General features: G+C 58.2%; 1 protein-coding gene across 1 annotated transcript in view; it reads right to left on the bottom strand.

The window, feature by feature from the left end:
* Positions 1-24,729, bottom strand: part of KLHL29 (kelch like family member 29) — a 268,142-nt gene that overhangs the window by 17,529 nt on the left and 225,884 nt on the right. The window contains exon 6 of the mRNA XM_079791884.1: positions 2,513-2,651. Within this exon, the coding sequence (XP_079648010.1) occupies positions 2,513-2,651 (139 nt within the window). The remainder of the gene's footprint in view (positions 1-2,512; positions 2,652-24,729) is intronic.

The raw sequence follows: 24,729 nt of genomic DNA, 5'->3' as shown, positions 1-24,729 counted from the left end.
GAGCTGCGAGCCTCTGGACCTCCCCGTCTGTGTCACCTGCTCTGCCTGCCACTCGGCTGCTCTCCAGCTTCTCCCCGCCAGACCCTGGGCTCCCGGGCGGCACAGCCCATCTTGTCTGGGGTTCCGTGTGAGGCCTGGCACCGGGAGCGGCCCTGCTGGTGTGCTGAGCCAAGAGCAGGGGGTGACTTGGCATCCCTGCGTCTGTCCTGTGGCTCCTGGTGAGTGTCCGCACTGGGGTCACCACAATGGTGACCTGTGCCCATGGTGAGGACAGGGAAGCCACGTGTAAAATGGCTACAAATGAACATTTCCATCTTCAAGCGCAGGGGCTCCTCTGGTCTCTGCTTCGGCCCCCCCTCCTCCCTGAGGGGCCCTCCTGTCTCCCCAGACCTCAGACCGCTCTGGGCTCTATCCACCTGACCTCCCTTCCTCCGTGACCTTGACCTTCTCACGTCTAGTGCTTGTACTTGGGAAGCCCCTCCAGGCTGGCCCTGCTCACCCCCTTGCTGTCACCTGGGATGTCAGGGCCGGAAAGAAGCCCGGACATCATTTGGACCAACCTCTTCCTTTACAGAGGAGAAAACCCAATGCCCGAGAGAGAGGCTGTGGCGTGCTGGGGGTCAGAGGACAAGTGGCAGAGTCACGTGTAGCACCCAGGTCTCCTAGCTCCCAAGGAGGGGCCCTCTCTCCTCCAGCACCGAGGCCTCCCAAGTTCTCCCACCTTCAGGTGGGCAGCCCCTCCCCACTGCTCCTCACAGCCCCTACAAGTCCAGGTCCTAGCCCAGGAGTCAGGGCCTGTCTGCCCATCCCATCCCACGTCATACCCCCTCTCTGGGAAGGCCATCTCCCCCTCCTCAATGCTCATGACTGTCTCTGTTCCCAACTTTTCACTCCAGCCAACCCATCCCTTGCCTAGAACATTCTAGAACATTCCAGAACATTCCTTGCAGTCCGGAACATTCCAGACAACCCATCCCTTGCCTGGAATGTTCTTCCTCCTCTTTTTTGGCCTGTCCCAGAAGCCTTCACTACTTTGGGTTTCCACCCAAGGGTGTCTTCTCTGCTATGTGCAAGAGTTTGGTTCTCCAGGTAAGATCTCTTCCTAACCCAGGGCTGGGCCTTCGCTCAGTGCCAACCTGCCTCTGCAGCCTGGCCCTGTGTCCTCCAGCTGGTCTGGAGCAGGACCAAGGCCCTAGGATGCCACACCTGCAATTCAGCAGCCAGGAGCCATCCCTGCTCGTTCCAGAATTTGCCAAGAGTAGAAGCACAAAGACCTGCCTTGGCCTGGAGAAGCCGCTGGACAGGCCCCTTCACCCCAGCTCATGCCCCTGACCCCTGTGCTCAGACAGAGAGAACCCAGGCAGCGGGGGCGGGAGACCCAAGCTGCCCCCGAGACGGGAAGTCACCGAGACCCTGCCCCTTCCAGCAGGGCTGGGGCCCGCGCGGCCGGGCAGGGCTTTGCACGCCGGGCAGCTCAGCTCTAAGTGAAAGGACACAACGGATTGGGAAGGAGATGCCAGCCAGTGTGCCATCCTGAAACAAAACACAGTCGCTCTGGGATTAGTTGGCAAGTCCAAACACAGCGTTGGGAAGCAAGCAGAGGTCCTGTCCTCCCACTCTGAGCACAGTCCCGGCTCAGCGTCCGCCCCGGAGGCTGCAAGGCAAAAGGAGCAGCGGCATTAATCTGCTGATGGGGGAGAGAGAGGAGTGTGACCCGGGGCTGGCCCCCCGCTGCTCTCCCTCACTAAGGAGCTGGAAGGTGGCCCCTGACTTCTTTGCAAGGGTACGAAGCAGACAAATTAAAAAAAAATCAACATAATGGAAAAAGAAAAAGATGCTCATGCACCATTAAGACTCATTCAGGTAGAAATAGCCGGGGCAGAGGGCAGGTGGGGAGGGAGCAGACGCTGAGAGAGACCGTGTTTAGGACACACCTGGTCTGGGCTCAGACAACGCCCGTTTAGGCTCCGTGTGCAAGTATCAGGACGTGCAGCGCGAACGAGGCTTTGGCTACAAGCCTCATCTCCCCGACTCGGGCTGCAGAAAAGCGGCCCCTTGGGTGCCTCGTGCTCCTCAGCGGGGGCGGGGCTGGCCGATGTGCTTTTCTGGCATTAAGTTCACCATCGACAGCAGTACCCGTGCTGGCTGAGGTGGGGGGGGGGTAGTGTGCAGTGGTCCCTTAACGTGGGGTCTACAGTCCTCCTAATCTCCGGGAGGGCTTGTGAGCCACTGAGAACTCCAGCTCCTCCTCGGGGCTGGGCAGGGGTGTGGTCTACCGCTGGCGGAGGAGGCCCCGGGTGACCAGCAAAGCTGAGCGGGGCGGGCTGGGGGCAGTGGCTGCTCTGAGGCTGCGTGTGAGAGGGCGCTGGGGAGGGGGAGGGGAGGAGAGATGGCTACTGGCTCTGTGACAGGGAGTCACACTTCAGGAACCTGCAAGAGAGGGGAGGAGAAAAGCGACACAAAAGCGTCCTACAAAGGAACAGACCCGACCACAGCTGGAAGGAAGGCAAACCTTTGAATCAGGTCCTTGAAATACAAGCTGCAGGAAGCTAGAACATTTTGGTGGACTTCAAACTCTCTGCCTTCAACAACAATTTTCAGGTCTGTAAAGGCTTTCGCTCTGCGCTGCTGGTTCAATTCCTTCAACATTTCTGCAGAACAGAGAAGACAGACAGGGCCAGGTTCCCATTAAGAGTTTTTTTTTTTTTTTAAATTTTAAATTAAAAAAAAATTATTTTTTTCCCCAAGAAGTAGAGAAATAGGAAAATACTTGATACTGTTTCTTGGCAAGACTGGCTCAACACGGACAGTCAGAAGTCACAAACATAATGCAGAGACAAGCGGCAGCCGGAGGGCCACAGGACCCAGGGACCACAACTTCCAAAAGCAATAAAACCAAACAAAAAAAACAAATACAGAAAAATATGTATATAAATAAATCAAACCCAGAAACTGGGAGTCCGGGGAAGAGAGTCCCGCCGTGACACTGGGAACACAGAGTACGGTATCACAGACAGTTAGGAACTGCGTGTCGCTACGCAACAAGGTCTCCGAATGCCAATGAGTGCCGATGGGCTTGGTGCCAAGCAAAGCATGGCATTGCGATGTGGGATGGGCTGGGATGGCTCAAAGGAATAGAAACCACAGAACCTGCAAAAACAGCGTCCCTTGTTAGACACTCGGCCGTGGCTGTGAGAGCTTCTTGGGAGGGGGGTGGGGGTGGTGCATGAAGGGAAGGGTGGAGGGGGGACCTGGGGAGCAAGCCAGGGGCCGAGACTGTCTGCCCCTGCTCCCACCTCTGGGGCCCTGCAGGGCTCCCACCCTCGCCTGGGGCTTCAGCACGGGGAAGCCTGGCTTGCAGCCCCCGCGGGGCCTGCCCGCCCGGATGCACACCTACCTTTGCCTGGTGTCTTGGCCCTGGGGCTGGCACAGAGAGTGCCCCAGGCCCATGGGCTTCGAACAGGGGGCGGTCAGAGCCTCTCCCAGACCCATCTCCAGGCTCAGAAGGGGGAAGGAGGAGAGGCTGACCACCACTCTGCTTACTTTCTATAAACTCTTGCATTTGCAAAGGTTAGGGCCTCGCCTTGCCCGCCTGCCCCTGGAGCCCCTGGCATTGCTGGTAGCTGGACATCAGAGGCCCCGATGCTGGGTCCAGAATGACGTAGACTGTTGTCAGGCGGGTTACGTCCTTTGGCAGGTGAATGCGAGAAGGTGGTCTGCGAAACTGAGCCCTGTCCACTAAGCCGCTCCTAGCAGCCCAGACCTCCAGGTCTAGGCGGAGCCCTGGCCGGCTACTCATCTGTCCACACGGGCGGCGTTGGCTGCTGCCAAGATGCCCTGCTGAGCCCAGCGCTGCCTCTGACACCTGAATGCCCCTGGAGAAGCCCCCTGCGCGCCCTGAGCCTCTGGTTCTCCATCTGTGAAATGGGGGTGCAGGCTCCACTCTATTCCCAGAACCTGGTGAAGATCGGATACTCAAGGGCCCGGGGCTTGAGGTCAGGCCGGCTCTTCCTGGTGAGGCCACCCTGGCCTCTGGCTGCCGAGGACCACGGAAGACGGTGAGCACACCCATGCGGGGGACCGAGGTGTGGGGGCAATGGCAAGTCACTGACCGCCCCCCACCCCCATCCCCACATCTGGCCAGGCTGGCGTCGCAGCGGGCCACCTGCAGGGGGCGCTGCTGAGGCCTCTGGAAGGCTGCTCGCAGGTGTGCTCAGAAGCGCGGAGTGGAGGGCATGGAGGTGCTGGGGGCAGATACAGGGGAACGGCGGCCTGGGAGGGATGGGGATGCGACGGGTGGGCAGGCAGGGCCAGATCTCAAGAGCCTTTCGAGGGGACTCAAGTTTAACCTCTGGGCACCAGACACATCACTCTGGCAGCCACGTTAGAGGCAGGACAGGGGGGGGACAGCTGGAGGCAAGAAGCTGGGCCTCAGAGTCAGGCCTGGGAGGACCTGAACTCTGCCTCCCATCGGCCGCGTGACCTCGGGAAGGCGAATCAACACCCCTATTAGCTGCTGACACGCAGAAACGCCTAAGGAATACCTGGTAGGCTCATTGCTATTGTTGATGGTGGCGATGGCTCCATAGTCCAAGTGAGAACTGACAGAGGACTGAATTCTAAGTCACAGGGGACAGAGCAAGCCGAGCACGGAGGCTGTGGAGGCTGTGGCCCTCAGAGATGGAGCGGGCGGGAAGGGAGGGGGTGATGAGTTTAGTTTTGGGGTCAGGGTTAGGGCCTGTGGGATACGGGGGGTTGGAGGGTGCAGGAGGCGGAGGCTGGGCCCGGGCTGGAGGCAGGTCTGCGGGCACCTGCGGCGTGAGCACACGGCCTGGGCGTGGGGAGACAGCTCAGGGAGACTGCAGGTCAGGCGGGGTTAAGGCCGAGTGGCTGTGCTCACACATCAGCTCTCAAAAGCGCCACCGACTGAACTCACTCCCGAACCCGGAGCCGGGTGGGCGATGCCACCTCTGGAGTGGAGCAGCGTGCGGGGAGGAGCTCTGGGCTGGAATGCCAAAGGCCCGGACGCTGTTCTCACCCCAAGGTCACCACTAATTGGCTGTGTGACCCTGGGCACGCTGCCCCAGCTTTCGGGGCCTCAGTCCCCTCAAGCCCCGAGGGGGCCTGCTCCGTGGCCCCCGGTCGTCACACTGCCGTGAGTGACAGATGCAGCCGCGCACGCCGGCTGAGGGCTGAGCCCACCCTGCTCGGGGAGCCGGGAACATACGGCCGCACGCACGCAGCCTGCCGCTCCCTCTGGGCCCGAGGCATCCCGATTGCTTGGGGAGATTTTACTCCTACACCGAGGTCCCGGCCCCAGCAGCCGTGCCTCCTCCTGGGGAATTCCGGGAGGATCCGGAAGGTGCTTAGGGATCAGGTCACCATGGCGGCGGGCGCGGTCTGCTCCCAGGACGCAGAAGCCTGGATTGAATAGCTGGGTTCCTCCGTTTCAGAAGAATTTTTCAATTTATGGAAGTGCTCACCAGGGGATTCCTTCTCACAACAGGGCCCCACGCGCATTCTCAGTTCTGATCAGCCGATCTGTGCCCATGGCCGCCGGCCCAGTGCCCAGCGGGGAGGCGGCATTCTGGGGCATCGCGACCTGGGATCTACAGGAGGAAGCCAGCGCCAGCTCTGGGCACAAGCTGCCCTCCTGCCCACCCCCTGTCTCGACAAAGGATGACTCCTTAATGTCTGCGGGGCTTGGGGGACTGTGGGCTCCTGGGACGCCTCCCAGCCGCCGTGCCCAGGTGGGGTGGTCTGCAGGCCCGGGCGGAGCCTGGCCAGCGCTGGGGCATCCGAGTGCACTCCGCCAGCACCTAGCACCCAGCACCCAGCACCCAGCAGCCGTAGAATCCGCTGCCCCACCTGTGGGATGGGATGTGCTCCACACAGCAATCCGGCCATCAGCCGCTGCTTCAACACCCCCACCCCCACCGCGTCCTCCACTCCAGGGCGGCCCTTCTCTCCCCGCTGAGGCCTCCCCAGGCAGGCCCCCTCCAGGCCTTCGCTCATCTCCCCGCCCCTCTGCCCAGATCTGTCTGCCTCCCGTCTTCTTCTGGCCAATTACCACGTGTTCTTCACCACCCCTTACGGGGCTATTCCGTCCCCTCGTCCTCCGCCCTCCTCGGCAGGCTCCCCCAGCACCCTGTGCTCGCCTTTAGAGCATCCTATGTGCTGCAATGATTTATTTACATGCCTCCTACACGGCATGGTATTTTCTTTATATTTTTTTTTATCTTCAACACGTAGCACGGGGTCTGGCATATATATATATACACACACATACAGTGTACGTGACAGATTGCAAACATTCTTTGCAGCCTCTCCCAGCAAGGGGTGGAGTCCATCGCCCCACCCTATGAATTTTGACGGGCCCCGTGACTTGTTTCGGACCATAGAATATGTGCGTGGGTGCGAGCCATGGCCTCAAAGGGCTTTGCTTGCTTTTGCTCATTCTCTTGGGACCCCGGCCACCACCACCATCTGAACAAATGTGGGCTGGTCTGCTGGGGGCAGAGAGATCTTGTGGGGCAGAGATGAGCCAGCCCTCCCCACCGTCCAGCATCAGCAGAGCCCAACCCAAACTGCAAACCAGATCATCCCCTAAATACGTGGTGGTTGCTTTAAGCCACTAAATCTTGGAGCTATCAGTTATGCACAAGAGCCAGCTGCATGGGAAGCAGGAATAACTGGGCTCCAGAGCCCAGAGAGCTTTCTCTGGGCCCGTTTCTCCTTTGCTAGTTCAGCGTGAAGCTAATTATTATTATTTATTTATTTTTATTATTATTTTTAAAATTGCGATACATTTTACCATCTTAACCATTTTTGTGTGTACATGGTGTTCAGTAGTGTTAAGTACATTTCCACTGTTGTGCAATCAATTTCCAGAAGTATTTTTATCTTGCAAAACTGAAACTCTGTACCTATCAACCCTCCCCTGCACCCCATCCCCCTCTCACCCCAGTCGCGGGCGGCCACCATTCTACTCTCTGTGTCTATGAACTCAACTACTCTAGGCACCTCATCACATATGTGGGGTCGTACAATATCTGTCTTTTTGGAACTGGCTTATTTCACTGAGCACAATGTCCTCAAGGCTCGCCCATGTTGTAGCATGTATCAAAAGCTCCTTCCTTTTTAAAGCTGAATATTATTCCATTGCATGTATGTGACACATTTTATTTATCCACTCATCTGCTTTTGGCTAATTCTTAACTCCAGTTACGGGCCGCTCTGCACCCCCCAGCTAAAGCCCTACTGTAAGTGGGGAGGGTAAACGGGCTCCTTGGACCCAGCAGCTCGAGGCATCGGAGGGAAAGGGGAGGGTCGGCCTGGGCTGGAAGCTTTGTTTAGAGGCAGGCGAGGCCACAAACTGCACAGATGAAGGTGCAGCCAAACTTGTGCATATTTTTCACCAAACGACACAAGTGATTTGTCAGAGACTAATGGGCTCTTTGCAGCCGGGCTGGAAGGGCTGTCGGAGGTGGTAATAAAGAGGAAGCGATGTCAAATATTAAAAGGCAACGAATTCCAGCGGCTTCGCGGCAGAGAAGTCCATTAAATCAGAGCCCCGAGAAAGGTTGTGCGGCCAAACAATTTTTTTTCAGAGCTCAAGTAAGGACCCAGCCAGGTGATAAATGCTCCCGATTCCATTGGTACTTATGACACATATTTGATAAAAGACCGGAAAAAATTATAAACTCAGAGCAGTTGTGAAATATACTGAGAAAGCCCAGCGAGGACCGTGTCACGCGTGCCCGGGGGATAATTCATCCGGCGGCGGAGGAGCTCGACGCCTGCAGACACTGTGGGGACAAATGGTGGCTTTGCACAAACACAGCCTCCTGCGGCTGCTGCTCAGTGGGGACCTGGCGGCTGGGAGCACTCAGAGAGCAGACAAGCCCGAAGCCGAATGCCGCCTCCTCCTCCTCCTCCTCCTCCTCCTCCTCCTCCTCCTCCTCCTCCTCCTCTTCCTCCTCCTCCAGCTGATCAGATCACACACAGCTCGCCTCCTCTCTGCATTGGACTCAGAATTGACCTTGAGGGCCAGCTGGGCTCCAGCTTCCAGGTAAGATGGACTCAAACAGCCGGAGCACCTCGCATCCAGCCCGTGCGGGAGGGGAGTGTCCCTACAGGGCCGTCCCACCAGCCCAAGCCCCACGCGGGCAGACCCTCCCAGGAAATGGGTCATCCAGAGCGGGGGCTTCCGGAGAAGACTCAGACTTCCTGCCTGTCCAGCGTTTTACGGAGGACACCTTCTGTTGTCCAACACAAGACCTATTGCTTTTGTTGTTGTTAACCCTCACCCAAGGATATTTCCCCATTGTGTTTGTAGAGAGAGTGGAAGGGAGGGGGAGAGACAGAGAGAAACATCCATGTGAGAGAGACACATCGACTGGTTGCCTCCTGCACGTGCCCCGACTAGGGCTGGGGATTGAGCCTGCAACCAAGGTACGGGCCCTTGACCAGAATCAAACCCGGGACCCTTCAGTCCTCGGGCCAAAGCTCTATCCATTGAGCCACCCTGGCTAGGGCAACAAGACCTATTTCTTAAGCAGTGAAATTTGGCACCACAGGTCCTTTCTGCCCCTGCGGCCCCTGGCCCAGGGCTGCACACTGGTGGGCGCTTGGTGTGTGTCTGCTGGGTGGAACTGGAGAGTGCCTCCCAGTTGGAGCATCCTCACCCCCTCCAAGATGATATAAAGGTCATTTCAGATTTTCCTAAAAAATATGTGGAACCCTCACAAAACCAACAGAAACATCACCTTCTCTTTCCCTGGGTGTGTGCTCCTGTCTCCTAGACCCAAGGACTGACCGGAAGCAGCTGCCAGCCTGGGCTTGTTAGGGGTGGCACAGAATCGCCATGATGCCCCTGTGACCTTGAGCAGGGCTGTCTCCTTAGCTAGAGGCCCACCCCGTCAAGGAACAGCTGGTCCCATATCCCTGAACTCCTCGCCATCGGCACGTAGAGCCTTCTGTGACCTGTTGCCACCTTTGTTCACAGCTTCCTCTTCTAGTCACATCCCCACGCCTCCCTCTAAGCTCTAAGCTCACACCCAGCCTCTCCTATTCCTTCCCGTTGGTAGTTTCTTTTTCTGCCCCTTTGGCCAAGTCTTCCCTAACACCATTCCTTAGGGTCCACCCATCCCTCAAACCTCAGCTTACATGCTCTCCTATAAGAGCGCTTCCTGAGTTCCTGGTCACGGACCTCTTCTCTGGTCCCGCAAGATCTTGTTGATGCTTCAGTTACAGTAGGGATCTCTGGCTGTTATTTCTAGAGGAATGTCTGTTTGCCTCCTTTCGAGGCCGTAACCTCCTGGAGGGCTTGTCTCTCTGGCCTCCTGAGCACCTGGCATCATGTTTTGCACAAAAAAGTTCCCTTCTGATTAGAATTCGGGGTGGGTTGCAGACCAGATGCAGACGTGTTCTTTGTGGGTTAAGAATAACTTCCCCCAAAGATGATCCAACAGAGCCGCCTGCAGTGCCACAGTTGTGTGAGTTAGATGGAAAGAATGCAAAAATCATGCCTCCTCCCTCTCTCCCCCTTGCTCGCCGCCCCCTCCCCCCGCTTACTTCAGGAGACACCAGTGGGATCAATGGCGATGATCTCACAACTTGTATGCCAATCGATGGCTGCTGAAGCATCATTAAGTTCACTGTCTGGGTCCTCGCTGGGAAGGGATTTACCTATTCTTCAGCTCCAGGGGCTTTGAAGAGCCCTGAATGGTCCTCCTGGGAAAGGCTGGCCACCTCCCAGCTCTGTTGAGCACAGGTGCAGCCCTCAGCCCTCAGGGGGTGCGGGGGAAACTATGCAGAATAGGAGCCTTCATGTGCAGTGGCCGGAGAGAGGTGGTTCTCTCACTCTCCAGGTGCCCAGCTGCCTGAATGGTAAGATTTGTCCAAACACAAGCCAATAACTGGTCACCTTCACTGACAGCTCTTGCCCTGTGGGGGCAGAGTGGGAGTCAGAGAGGATGGTTTTTTGTGTGGGGAGGATGGGGGAAGAGAGAGGGCAGAGAGTTAGGACCCCGGCAGCAGCTCAGGGAGCCTGGCCAGAGGGTGGTCACTGCCGAGGTGGGGGCTGACCCTTGGCTGATCAGGGAAGGCCACTGGGCATACCCTGAGGCTGCAGCCCGAGGGACATGCCCTGGTTGGGTTGACACTAGCAGCTCTTAGTCCTTTCTGTCCCTAGGAAAGAAGCTTCCACCTGGCTCCTTCCCCTACTTAGAGGATGGAGGTCCAGGGGGTGATGGGAATATCCTGAGCAGGAGAGGAGGAACATTCCATGGGGGTCAGGGCTAAGAGATTTTGGGAGAAGGTCAGTGCTTGGGATAGTTGGGTGAGGAGTGAGGTCCAGACCCGTGTGCAGAGAGCTCTGCAGAAAGCTGGGGTTCTAGGGTGACATGCTGGAGCTGGGAGGCTGAGGTTCCGTGAACTGAACATCTAAGTGAGTGAAGTCAGGATCCCAAGAGCTCCGTGGGGACCAGAAGCCTAAAGGTGGGTGTCAGCAGGGCCAGGTGGGAGGCCAAGGCAGCGGGGCTGGGAGCAGCTGGGGGGAGAGGGGTTTTGGAGGGAAGGCAGGCCTACAGTCACTCCGTGATGTGGGTGACCCCTCCAGGGGCTAGAACTGGGCCTCAGGACCAGGGGAGGATGAGACTTGTGTCTGGCCCCAGGGGCTGAATCTGATGTCTGAGGTTGTGTGTGTGGGGGAGCTCACTCCTCCACTCCTCCCTCTGGGTTCTCACAATGCCCTGTGCTCCATGAGGCTGTGTCCTGCCTCCAGTACCTTTACACAGATTGCTTCTTTCCATGGAGGGTGGGCCCTTGGAAGGTGGTGGGTGGTTCTTGGCTGGAGGGACTAGAGTCAAGAAGCCAGGAGAGAGTTTTGGGGGGGGGGGGGTAGGGAGGGGAGGGACACACACACACACACACACACACACACACACACACACACACACACGTTCAGCACCTCGGAGAGCTCCGAGTGCCCAGGTGACTGGGCAGAAAGCAGGGTGGGCTCTAGAGAAGTTAGAGGTTAGGGGTGCCCTGGAGAGGCGTCTGAGTCCACAGCTGAATGGAGCTGAGGGGTGGGTCCCCTCTCAGAGGCAGACTCTGAGACCCCCAAGCTCTGGGAAAACTAGAGGCAGCGTGTGTCTGCCTGGCCCATTCGTTTATGCATTAAACGGGCCTTTGTCTCCTGTGTGCTGGGCCCTGGGTGGGGTTCCGGGGACACGTGAGTGGAGATGTTCGCAGAACCGGGGAACTCACGGTTTGATGGGGGACACACTGGCTGTGACGCCGAGTGAGGAGAGTTTTACTGGGCAGGCACTGGGCACAGGCGTGCAGGGGGCACCGTGGGCTCTGCTCAGTGGGGCGCAGGGAGGCTCCACAGGGGGGCAGTTTAGGGAACATTCAGAAGGTAAGTAGGAGCTCACCAGAGGGGCTGGAGGTGTGAATGACAGGGGTGTGTGTATGTTGGAGTGTGTGGCGTGTGTAAGTGTGTGGGTGTGAATGTACGCTGTGTGTGAGCATGTATGATGCCTGTGTACTAGCGTATGTGTGGTGTGTGAGTGAGCAACCGGGAGAGGAGAAGCCACAGAGAAAGGCAGGCCCCTATCCGATTGTGAAAGAAACGCACCCGCCTGTGGATTTCATCCCACAGGAGACTGGGGGCCGCTGGTATGTTTTACAGGAGAGCGTGAGGGTCAGGTTTGTCTCTTACACGCAAAGAGGCTGCTCAGAATCAGCCCGTCTCTCTCATGTTCCTCTCCCCCCCCCTCGTATTCCTTCCCCCTTTGCACACCATCAGGCACCCCCTTCTTCTGCGCTGCTCTCTGCTGGTCCAGCCATTCTGGGCCCCTTCTCTGAATCTCCCGGGTACACAGTCAACCGGCCAAGCACATTTGTCAGGTGTCTGCAAGGGGTAAGGCTCTGGGCTGCGAGCTGGGGAGGGGAGTGGGCTGCAGAGGAGAGGGAGGCAGAGCCGAGCACATAAATCAATAGCTTTAAAGGATTTGTAAGAATTAGTGAACCGGAGCTGGGCGTACAATCAGTTCAGTTACCCAGGTAAAGAGGGAAGTGAGATGGAAATCCCAGATGCCACGCTAACGGCAGCTCAGAGCACTGCAAATCCCATCGCAGGAGAGACGCACGGCCGGAGGATGGGGTGAGGGGGAGGAGCGATCCTGAGGGCCTGTGTGTGTGTGTGTGTGTGTGTGTGTGTGTGTGTGTGTGTCGGGGGGTAGGTACCCTCTCTGTTTCATTTGTACCCTCTACAGTCTCTTGGGTGGGTGGCTGTCTGCTCTTGAGTCCCTGTCTGTGCCCACCCCTCCTGCCAGGCCCGGCCAGGGTCAGGACTGGGGCAACACATTACTTCCTGCCATTCCAGAAAGCCTAGGCCTAGTTTTAGATGTTCGTACTGCAAGTGGCCCTTAATCATGCAAGTAATCGCCATGCTTATCCTAGGAAGATTAGAAAATCCTGATGAGGGAGAAAAGAAAGAGGGAGCCACCTGCAAGATCAGAAGGTCAGGTCTGCCTTACAGCGTCAGCCGGGGCCTAGGCATCCCACCCAGGAAGGAACCACGGCACCAGGGAGGAGCCACACCCTCACCTACCAGCCATCATGTCCTGCCAGCTGCCCTGCCCCACGCTGGCCGGCCCCATCATGTCCTGCAGCAGCCCATGGAGGAGGCACCCCATCCCCGTCCCAGGGCGCCCCTAAGGGTCACAGGTGGGCTCGCCTGACACCCTCCCTTCCCATCCCCCTTCGACTCTGCCTCCTGTCTTCCAGCGCAGGCCTCTCCCCGCCAAGCCCTCCCTGCTCAATGTGGGATCTTTGCTGGCTGAGTTCTGTCTCGGGTTAGACTGTGAGTTCTGGTGGGGTAGATATGCCACCTACAGCCTCTGGTACCCACAGGAGGGTCCCAGGGTGGCCCTCGGTGCTGGGATCCAAGCAATAACAGATGGTCTGGGACCCGACGCAGGAGGGGCAGGCCCGTTGGGCACATTGGCCGCGCTCCCTGGCCTTATGGATCGATTTCCCAGACACGGGACCTTTCACGTGTTCCCATTATTTCAGCTGAGCTGCGGCTTTAATGATACCCCTCTGCGCCCAGTCACTTCCCCACACTTATTCAGCCTGACAGTCTATTTTTCTGGGGAAGCTGAACCCATTAGGCTCTATAATCAAGCCAGGGCACTGTTTTTACAAACTCTCATTGGAAGTAATTACCCGAGAGGAGCCGGGCGGCACGGGTGGGGCCGGGCCTGCATCTCGGCTGCAGCCTGGGTTGTGGGGCCCGTCTGCTCAGGGTGGACCCTGCGGCCACCTGCCACGGTGCTCAGAGGCTGACTGAGGCGGGCCCGTGGGGCGGCTCCACCCCTGCGTGGACACCCACTCCAGGCCTGCACAGTCGCCCCACACGCTCGGAGCGCCTCTGTGTGCAGGCGCGAGGAGGCCGAGCACCAGCTCCCGCTCTCGGCCCGCTCCAGCTCTCTTGGCATGATGTGCGATTAGACACTCTCTGGGGGACAATTACTCCGAAGGGAAGCGAGGGGGGTGGGGGGAACGTGGAGGGCAGCACCCAGGCTGCGCTTTGCCCAGGCTGTTCCCTTGGTCTGGAATATGCTCCTCTTCCTCATCCAGAAACCCCCCCTGCCCCACCCCCCACTCTAGTCCCACCTGTCTGGCCCTGGGCCTGTGGCTTGCTCCAGGGTCCCAGCGCCAAGCACCAGAGGGGAGAAGGAGGGTGTCTGCCGATTGAGTGAATGGCTTTGACCAAAAAGGACAAGGAATCACAGAGTTCCTCCAGGACTCGGCTGTGGAGACACTGTGCCCCGGCCACGTGGGGGGCCCTGACCCACTGGGCTGCTGTCCCCTGTGACGACACAATCTGACGGACAGTCATGCTCAGCTCCAGCCACAGCCTCCAGCGGGACCGAGAGGTGGGGAGGCACTGCTGGGCCTGGCCCTGGAGCTGTCTCTGCCACGTGGGCTGGGCCTTCCGCCCGGCTCTGCCTCGGAGGTGAATTACGGCGCCCATTTGGTGCCAGGGTCCTTTGGGGAGAGGAAGCCAACGCCAGGCTCCCGGAGCTCCTACAGATCTGCTGCGGGCCCAGGATGACCCTCTCCTGGGGTGAATGTTGTCTCTGGTGGGTGGGGGTGAGGGGACCTCAATGGGATGGGGGGGCCTGGTGGGTAGCTGCAGCCCCATCCCCAGAGGACTGCCACCAGGCCCTGTGGAGGGCCGGGGAGAAGGCTCTCCCCGCACAGCTGACCTGGGGCTTGGGAGCGTCTGCAAACCAGGCCATGGGCCTCCCCGAGACCCTAGGAATGACCCCAGGGGTCCCAGCAAAGTAGGATCCCGAAAGGATTGGACTGGGCCCCCTGAGCTCCCTCTGCAGGTCCTTAAAGCAACACTCCCCTCCTTTCCCAGCCCCTGCAGGCCGATGTCCCGGGAGCCTGAGCCCTGTTAGCAAGACCGGCGCCACCTGCCCTGAGCGGCACCGGTGAGTGTGATGCAGCCGTGCCGCGGGGGAGCCAGGAGATGCCCATCTCTCGGGTAGGGCCCGGGGAGGGGGAAGTACTGGCCTTTGGTCACTGCTCAGAAAGGCTCTCAAAAGCAGAGCCTGGGTCTGACCGGTCCCGGTACCTCAGGGCCGGGCACAGCTTCTGGCCCCGACCAGGTGGCAGGTAACGTTCCCAGATCTCCAGCATTCTCCTCCCGGGCAGCACCCGCCAGGGAAGGGAAAGGCCTGCGAGCCCTAGCGCTGGGCGCCCTCCCAGCCTGCGAGAGGAGCGGAGGGCGGTGGGCAGGCCGGGGCAGGCTGGCTCTGGGGCGCCCGGTGTCCCCCGGGCCGGGATACACCTCCAGGCATCTGGACAGTGGTGGACTCATCAGCTTGGAAGTCATCTGGAAGGAGAAAGGACCGCGTGTCTCAGCCAGAACAGAACCCAGGCCCCACCCTGGAGCGCTCAGTACTCCTCGGGGCTGATGACCGGCAGCCTCGGTGAAGTTCAGGGTGACCTGGGAGGCAGGGCCAGAAGGAGCAGCCAGTTCCGCATGGATGACACGCCACAGGGATGGTGGTGAAGCGGCACGGTGACCTTTGACTGAGAGCCCGCAGTGTGTGGTCTGGCCCTGCCCTTCACATGCCTCACTGGGCTTGTTTTGAGTGTCTGGTACCTATGAGGGAGGCGAGGGGGGTGCCCAGTCTCCACGTGCAGGCCAAGGGATGGTTTGATCTGACCTGGGCCTGCCCTACGGTATCAATTTGCAACCTTGGCTTATGCATCAGACTTGTCTGGAAGCTTCAAAAACTAAACCAAACCAAACAAGGCTGCCGTCTGGGCCCCACCCCAGAGCTTCCGATTCAATGGTACGGGGGCGACCGAGGCACCGGGATTTCTAGAAGCTCCCCAGGAGATTTTAATGCTCAGCAAAGTTTGAGAACCTCTGGTCTCATGGCCACAGTGCTGCTGTTGTTTTAGTCCCAAAGTGTCCAGATCCGTGCTCCGAGCTCAAAGAAATTTACTGAGAAAAATAAAGTTAAATTAAGGAACGACAGCTTAAGGTGCCAGCAATTTATGCAAATGAATGCAAATAAATACACACTTCCATACATATGTTTATGCAAATATTCTTGTGGTCCTTGCAAATCACTCACCCGCCTGCAAGCAGCTGCCTACGGTTTCTTGGTGAGAACCCTGGGCAGGGTGCCCGGGTTAATGACAGGTGGTATCACCACCTCTCAGAACAGACAGCTCTATTAGCAAGTTCATCACACAAGTCCCCCAGGAAACTGCTCACTGAGCCCAGCTTGGTGTCCCAAACCCCCTTCCCTACTTGCTCAGGCCTCGGGGCTCACTCAAGGCCACAGGCCAGAGAGGGACAGGAACAGCTGTCGGTGGGCGCTCCAAGGCCAGCAGGGCTGTGGGCAGAGAGTGGGGACCTGGCAACTGCCAGGGGCCTGATAGCTGCTGGAGGACAGGTCAGATGGCCAAGCCAGACTGCCTTTAACTCGGTGCCAGGCTGTGTGGGCTGGCCCGTGGCTGGGCGCTCAACCCCACTCAGCCAGGGTGCCCCCCATGTGCTGTGTGCCTGACCAGATCCTACAGCTCGCTTACATGCCCCCAGTGGGAGACGCTGGATGTGAGAGGAGAACGTCCCCAGTCAGAGGAGAGCCTGCCCCACCGAGCACGGTCCCTCCACGGAAGCTCATCGCGGCTTCAGCACTGGTTTGCAAGCCCTTCTCCCAGGGCTTGGGGAACAGTTATGGCCGCTGGATCGTCAGGACACCCTTGCTTTACAGCCTTGAAGGGTTGCAGGTTTGATTCTAGGTGGAGGGCACGTACCTGGGTTGCAGGTTCGATCCCTGGCCCTGGTCTGGGTACTTGTGGGAGGCAACTAATCTCTCTCTCTCTCTCTCTCTCTCTCTCTCTCTCTCTCTCTCTCTGTCTCCCCTCCTTCCCTCCCTTCTACTCTCTAAAAATAAATGGAAAAATATCCTTGGGTGAGGATTAACAAAAATGAAACAAAAAAAGAATGAGTCCGTTCCGCAACACACTGACCCTGGCCCGGCTCCCTGAGAAGGACGGAGAGGAGCTGAAAGCTCACTGCTCCCTTCCTGCAGGCTCAGTGCTCGCCGCCGTGTCCTCCCCCAGGAGCTGCCTGGGGTGGAGGGAGTCCCCCAAGTGGGACTGGGATGTGACGCGGAAGCTCAGCCTGAGAACTGGGCCTGGCGCTTTGGGGCCCTAGCTCAGCCTCCAAGGACAGCCTTCTTTCTCAGGCTGTTGGCTGATGGAAGGAAAGTGTTTCCTCCTCAACAACCGGGCCTCGTGGTCCTCCGCAGCTGCCCTGTGGCTTCATGCACAGCTTGGGCGGGGGAGCATGGTTTGTGCCCAGGAGGGTGCTCACCTCTGGGAGGGCGGCTGTAGACAGAGTCCCCTCCCAGGGGCCCAGAGCACAGCCCATGATGGGACAAGCCTCCCTCGGCAACGAGGCCCATTTGCCCGAGCGCAGCTCTCACTCGCGCTTGGCGGTGGGAGGTGGCGGAGGGCTATCGGGCCACGATGGAAACCCAGTGCCTGGTGCTGCAGTGGGTGCCAGGAGTCAGTTCAGGCATGATTCACGTCTCAGCAAACACCCGTGACAGCGACCCCTCCATCAAGCACAAACATTTGAGCCCCCGGTGACAAGCCACCAGTCCGAGCCTAAGGCGCCCTGGGATTCCAGTCCAATGGGGAGAAGTCCACCATGTTGTGCTGGGAGACGAAACTTGACCTCGCAGCCTTCAAGGGCCGCGCCTCATTTTGGCTGGCTCAACTTTTCAAGAGGGACAGAGCTTCCAGATTCGGAGGATTCTCTGCCAGAGTCCCCGTGGGCCGAGCTCAGCTACCCCGGGCCCTGGAGAGCGCCACCTCCCTGCGCCTGCTTCACTCTTGCTGGCTCAAATCAAGCTTCTAAAGGGCAATTTTATTCGTTAATTATTGCAGCTGACCCTTCACTTCCTCGCTCTTCTGGGCTGTTTGGGAGGTTCCCTGGGGCTCCAGTCACTCAGGCTGTGTAATAAGGGACAGAGGAGAGAAAGGCATCTCCTGGGGGGAGGCAGGGGGAAGAAGGGGGCAGGGAGAGTGACCAGCCCCAGAGCCTCCCTGGCTGGCTGGCCGGCCCTGGGCCTGGCCAATGAGTCTGCGGGCTGCTGTCTTGAGCGACCAGCCTTTGCCCACATGCTGACCGTCAGGCAGGTGAGCATGGCATCCCCAGGGCTTCCCTCCCTTGTTGGAAACTAGGTGAGCGGTGAAGAGAGGGCACAGGGGGTTCACTTCCTTGGTCAACTGGATTGGCCAAGCTGAGACGGTGAGGAAACACCCGCCCCCTTCTCCCGCTCTGGGATGTATTGTGAGACCATCTCACTCAGGACCCAGGGAGCCAGATCGGGTCACCCAGAATCTCGATCCCAGAACCAACGAAGAGACCAGCACAAACCCAGGATTTATGTCTGGAGCCCAGAACTTAAAATTTAGAACCTATAGCCCAGCCAGACCTGGACGCAGAGGCTAGATCCCTGATTTAGAAAACCTGGCGCTCAGACAGCTGCACTAAATTCTGAGGACCCTCTGGCCCCAAGCGTGCTGTAAAGTTCCTGAGCTGCCAGCAGCCCTGTGACTGGCACCTGACAGCGTGCAGAGTATTAATTATGGCCAGAGCTTTTCACCACGCCGTAAAAAGCCCTATAAACGGGTCCGACGGGAGGTGATTAATTCTATTAAGTGGCATTATGGATCTTCCTATCTGTTGCTTTCATAAACACGGTTGTAGGCGGGATGTTTTATCGTGGGCATAAAAATGTCCCACATTACAATGCATAAGCACCTATTGATGTTATATTTCTCTGCTGTGCCGGGCGCCCCAGTCCCCCGACCACTCCGCAAAGAAACTACACGTCTTCATAATTTATGCCGCGAGTTTTAACCAGGCTTATCAATGGCAGCTTTTTGAGCTTTCTCTTTCGGCCACACAATAGATCATAGTAAAAATGCACCGACAAGCGATGTGTCCGTTTGATTTTTTCCACCTGAATCAGCAGCCCAAACTCCAGACACAGCAGTTTAAGGCAAGCAGCACACGGAAGAATTTAAGCCTAAGCATTTAATCTGTTCTTTCCATAAATTTCTGCTGCTTGTGCTTTATAATGATTCTACCAGAGGAAGTTTATTTATACCGCAGATTTTCGGCATCAGCACATTGGGAACACAACGGCGATCGCTCAGTCAATAGCTTACAGCCATGTATAATATCACTCCGGAAATCAAAAGCCCATTTGAAGAAAAGAAGGCTCAGATTAAAGTCACTTTAAGACATCAATAACTCGGAACTGGCTGAAGAGAAGTTATAAATATCCAGCCTGCGCATATGCAAATAAGCGCCGGCAGACGCGCCCCCGCCGCCGTGCCCCGCAACCTCCGGCGGCCCCTCCCTCCGCCGCGGCACGTGTGTCGCCCGGAGGGGGCGTGCCCCACGTCACTGGGGGCGGGGCCTCCCCTCTCCCGGGGCGGGGCCTCCCCTCTCCCGGGGCGGGCCCTATCCCTGCGCAGGCGCCTGCGCCCAGCCAGAGGGACCTGCAGGATGGGGTCTTGGGCTCGTCTTTAAGACCCGGACCAGTAGGAACAGAAGCCCGAAGGCTACCTACCTAGGTTGCTTACCACGTGTCACCTGCTGGGCCAAGGGGCACTTTATTTATTTATTTATTTTAAAAATATGTTTTATTGATTTTTTTACAGAGAGGAAGGGAGAGGGAGAGAGAGTTAGAAACATCGATGAGAGAGAAACATCCATCAGCTGCCTCCTGCACACACCCTACTGGGGATGTGCCCGCAGCCAAGGTACATGCCCTTGACCAGAATCGAACCTGGGACCCTTGAGTTCGCAAGCCGCTGCTCTATCCACTGAGCCAAACCGGTTAGGGCTCTGACGCCCTCAGCCGTCTTTCAGACTACAGACCAGCCACATGCCCAGCAGTCTCTCCCCCACTGCCCTTGACTGGGGAGGGGGCCTGGGGGAGGGGGGTATTTGGAGGTGGAGGAAGCACCCGCACTTTGAAAAGCCCCCGGAATGCACGCTTCCTGCCATCCCCTCTGAGATCCACTGAAGAGATTATCTCCTTTAATCCTCAAGGCAATTCTATGACGGATGGTCCCATTTTACAGGTGCAGAAAATGAGGCTCAGAGAGAGTAATGTCCCCGGCCACAGGGTGGCAGAAGTGAGATTTTTAATCAAGCTCTGTTTAATTCGAAACCCGGTTTTCTAGTTGTAAACCGCTGTGTCCCGCTGCTTCCTGCTTGCCTAGCCGCTCTCCTCAGGCTGCGCAGGCCCAGGGGCCTCGGAGCACCATTTACGGGTCACTTAGGAAGGTGAAGCCCAGGGTCCAAGGAGCACCATAAGCGGTCACGAGAGACAAGGATGGGGGATGCCAGGGGTCTGGCTGGGTAGAGCTGGCTCTGGGGCCAGCTGGGTGCGATCCCTGGGAGAAGCCCGAGGCTGGCTGGGCATGGAGCAGCTGGGGGCCTGGATTCTGGACTTGAGGTGGGGAAGGGAGCTCAGGCCTTCAGGAAGGAGGGAAGCAGGATGGACCCGCTGGGAGGGGGTGGGACCCAGGTGGGGCTGGTGAACTTGAGGGCCGCAGACCAGAAGCTGCACGACCTTGGGCACGCCAAGAAATTGCCATGGGCTTATATAGCTGAAGCCCCCCGAGCTCACAGCAGCCCCTCAGGAGACTCAGGAGAGAGAGAGACTGCTCACTGCCCAGGGGCAGGATGTGGTCCTGAGCAGGCAAGGATTCACCAGAAAGCGAGTGACCTCTGGTACGTGGGCAATCCAAAGATAATACCATTAAACTCTACAGAAGTGTCTGGACAAGAGAAAAAGTGACCAAGAGCAAGGCATGTGGAGTAAGTTAAACATCAGAAAAGCTGATGCCTGAAAGAGGACAACCTCCTTCAGGACGACTTTTGCCTGAAGAGGCCCTAGCTCGGGAGCCACCTCCGTGCGCTGGCTCAGGCTGACCTACCCCCCCGGGTTCCTGCCATCCCTGCTCTGTGCCCACAGCACCGTGGGGCTCACACTTCAGTGCTATGGGCAGAATTGGTCACGTCCGGCTGTAGTCATTCATTCATTCATTCATTCACTCACATGTTTAGCAAACATTTAGTGAGCACCTACCCTGTTCCAGGCATTGGGGACACAGCAATAAACTAGACAGACCCAAAGCCCTGCCCCCGGGGAAGTCGGGTTCTAGAGGACGTTTGGTGACCTCTGTCTGCTCCTTCTTAAGGGCAGGCGAGGGTTAGTTGGCTCAGAGGGCTGGGCAGCGCAGTCACGCGGAGAGGCGGCCTCGTGCATGCGTTTGGCTGCAAATGGTCCCAGAGCTCCCAGCGAATGGCTTTTCGGAGCCTCAGTCCTCATGACTCATCATCTCTCTGCCTGCAGGGGGGGGGGGGGGGGGGGGAGGGGGTTGCTGCTGTGTTTTTGGAGATCCTTCCCAGGACACCTGTCAGTGGGGTGGGAGGATCACTCCTCTGAGGTGGGTCAGACCACGTCCTTCCAGATAAATGCCCTCGTCCTGGGAGGGGGATGATGCCCCATGTTCCTGCTCCCTTTGCCCCAGTGCCAGGGGGGCTCTGAGACAAGGCCAGCCTGCCAGGGCAGAGCACTGGCCCCCGATGACTGCAGAGGGAGGCAGCACACATGGGCGCAGGCACCTCTGCTTGGGGCTGGGATGCAGGTGGAGCCTTGTCAGGCGGGTCTCTTGGGCGCATGGATTCAGACCTGTACTCCTCTCCTTACTGACCGACCGGGGCAGAGGCTGGCTGGACGCCCTGATCAACCCCAGCTCTCATTCAGGCCCCAATGCTACCTGGCCCCCCCTTGGGGCGGAGCTGGGTTCCCAGGGGGCTGGGAGACAGTTGCCTGACCCTCGCTCCCCTTTTCGGCTGTGAGAACCAGCTCCTGTTGGGATGGAATGTTCCACGCCCCTGGAATTCTCTGGCCTTCCCAGAAGCCTCCGAGGGGCACATACACGCTGTTTCCCATAATCCCTCAGGAGGGCCCTCTGGCTTCTGTTTGGCAGCTGCAGGGGGCCTGGGGATAGTGGCTGGGGACCCTGCGGGGTACCCCTGCTGGGAGGGTGACCTCGTGTTCCTGTGCCCAGGCGTCCTCACCTGTCAAAGGGAGGTTAACAGTACCCACCTCGGAGGCTGGATGTGAGCATTAAATGTGGAAATACACATGACATGCGTAGAGGAACGCCTGGAAGGCAGCACCCTCAATGAGTTACTTACAGGCCGTGCACCCCGCACAACTCCAGGCGGCGCCATCCACCTCCCCGTCATCACAGATTTCTGGAGTGATTGTGACAGTTTCCTGGTAGGTGGCAGGCGCGGGTCTTGAGAAAAGGGGAGCTTGTAAGACTCCACATGAAGCTACCAAATCGGCCGAGGCGGGGGTGTTCTAAAATCATTCTCCATCCAGTGGGGGAGACGAGTGAAAATAGCCCATCAAGATGCTCGCTGCTGAGACCGGGGAGCGAAGCCTGCGCACGTGCTGGGGTGAGCGGAGGAGAGGATCTCATCTCCGCTGTTCCTGGTGGAGGCTGGTGCCTCCGAGTTCTGGCTCGAAAGCTGGGGGGCTCCAGAAACCCCGGGCGCCCCCGCCTGCCCTGTCTAGGCAAGGCCAGAGGCTGCGGCTGCAGCTGTGAGCGGCCCAGTCCCTCCCCTCCACCTCAGAATGTAAACGCCGAGTCCCTCCCCCCCCACATTCAGATCCGCTGTGGGCAAGGCAGGCGGACACACAGTAAATAACCAGAAGGCCTCGCTGCCAGGGCCTGGCTCCACGGAGATGCCCGAGGAGCTCATCACTCACCTCCCAGTCCACAGCAAGGCTGGGCCTCGGTTCTGGGGCGGCCCCTCTCTCCTGCTCCTTCCCGGGGCTCAGCCCAGGGAACACCGAGCCCCTCGCCTCTGTCGGTAGAGGGACACGGTGGCCTGTGCTAGGTGCACACAGGGGCCTCTCGTGGGGAGCCCCAGAGTCAGGCCGCCCTCCCAGACTCTGCTGCCTCCAGTGCAATCAGCAACTGGTGGAGGCCAGACCCTGACTCCCGAGACGCATCAACCTGTGCTGACAGGGACATCTCCCCACTCTGGTGACGAAGGCTCAGGGGTGTGTTCTGAAAGGGAGGGGCTTTCCTCACGGACCCTAGAAGCTCAGGCTGGGGTTCGGCTCTGGGGGCACAGGCTGCTGAGCCTTAGGAGGCAGAGACCTCGCCCCTGTGCTGGCCCTGGTGGGAGAGTGGGACCTTGGAGGGAGGTGGGAGGGAGCAAGTGTGAAGGGCCAGAGAAGGGGGCCCTATATGTCCTGGTTCTGATGGTGATGCAGCTTCTCAGGGCTCCTCATGGGCCTTTTCCCTCCGAGGTCTGAGGTCCCCGAGGCTCCGGGAAGACGCATCTGTAACCTCTCGCTTTCCTGCCTGCCAGGGCCTGGGGGCCTGGGAGGCTCCAGAAACAGGACCCTCAGGCGGCCAAGCAGCTCAGTGAGGCTGATCCAGTCATGTGGGGCCAGTCTCTCCTCCCTGGCCCAGCTCTCAGCGCCAGGGCAGCCCGGGCCCAAAGGAGATGTTAGCCAGGCCTCCAGCTCCGTCCTTTAGGCCTCGGGGAGTCCCCACCTCCCTCCCAGAGAGGGCCAGTGAAGTTTTCCTGCTCTGCTGAGCTCCTTCAAAGATAGCAACACATGGTTAATCTTCCTTCTGTTCAGAAATGCAGAGTGATTTGCCCGAATGGGGATTTCTGCATATTTATACTAATGTCTGTGTTTAAAGCTTATGAGACAGGGAATTGCTGAGAGATGTCCATTAGCAATATATACAGACTGCAATTATTTCTTTATGGTGTGTGGTTTGACTGCAGAATATTTTATTTCAATGGAAGCAGCAGGCTTTGCCTACTGTGCTTTCTTATGTGCCCAAAGAAATCAATAAGAACGGGAAATAAATGAAAGGAGGCACGAATGAAAGGACGGTGACCTTTCAGGATCTGGGAGCCTGGAATACGCTGCACCAGGGACTGCCTTCGTCCCCAGAATCTGAATGTGGGCACCACGTGGGGCGAATTCAGCGCATATAAGAATGTGGACACGGAAACCTCTCCAGGATGGAAGCAAAGCTCTCATTCCCCCGAAAGATGACTGGGAGGGGGCGCCCTGTCAGGGACAAGCAGGGAAGGAAGCAAGGGGTGTCCTCAGAGGACCCCATATCTGATCTCTCCTCCCTACATTTCCATCCCAGGACAGAAGCTAAGCAGAAAAGGAGGGTTTGATCTGAAACAAAATCAGCCTCAAGCCCAGAGGTTCACAGACCAAGGCCTTCTGGAACCTGCATGGATTCTTTTCAAAAAGGAAACGAGACGTTTGGAGAAGAGTATGCAATGGAGTGTGTGGATATCGAACTAGAATGCGGCACACCTGAAACTTATATACTGTTGTTAATCAATGCTACCTTAATTCAACAAAAACAAAAAGAAAAACCTTTGCCGGGGGGAGAGGGGCAAGAGCAGGCCCCCTTCAGAACCAATGAGCTGAAAGAGCCAGCGTGAAGACCCGGATGGAGGAGGAGTGACGAAGGAGGTGCCCAGTGGGTTGGTGTGGCCGGGAAGCTGGGCGATTCCTCCCCTGAAAGCCCCACCTGGCGCTCACCCCAGCTCACCTCCACGCCCACCCAGCTTCTCCAGCCTCTCCCGGGCTTTCCCATCTCGGTGCTGCAGACCGGGGGGCAGACAACGCTCAGCAGGCCTCCCAGGCCGGCCAGAGACCCCCGTGTGCTCTGTGTAACGCCTCAGTGATCAGCCACTGAAGGAACTCATTGAGCCTCAGGTGGTCCCCAAGGTGTTGAAGGAAAGGCTGGACAAGCCCGGCGGAGGAATGCAAACAGACGATACCTGACTTGGCTCAACAGATACGTGCAATCTGGCATTGACATTTTCCACGCCTTCTCCTGGGGACCCCAGCGCCGCCTGGCCCTCCCCCTTTGCCTGCCCTCACATCCCCGGGTCCTGCCACTCGGTCCTCTGCACAGCCCAAGCATCTGGGCAGCACCGTCGGGCCATAGCATGCCTCCTTCCACCGATGTCCACCATCGAGGCCTCCACAAGCCGGCTTTCATCCCCGCCTGACTTCC

The sequence above is a fragment of the Cnephaeus nilssonii genome (assembly GCF_951640355.1).
Source record: "Cnephaeus nilssonii genome assembly, chromosome: 15".
Classification (NCBI taxonomy): domain Eukaryota; kingdom Metazoa; phylum Chordata; class Mammalia; order Chiroptera; family Vespertilionidae; genus Cnephaeus; species Cnephaeus nilssonii.
Note: the sequence above shows the minus strand (reverse complement) of the source record. Positions and strands in the feature narration are given on the sequence as shown.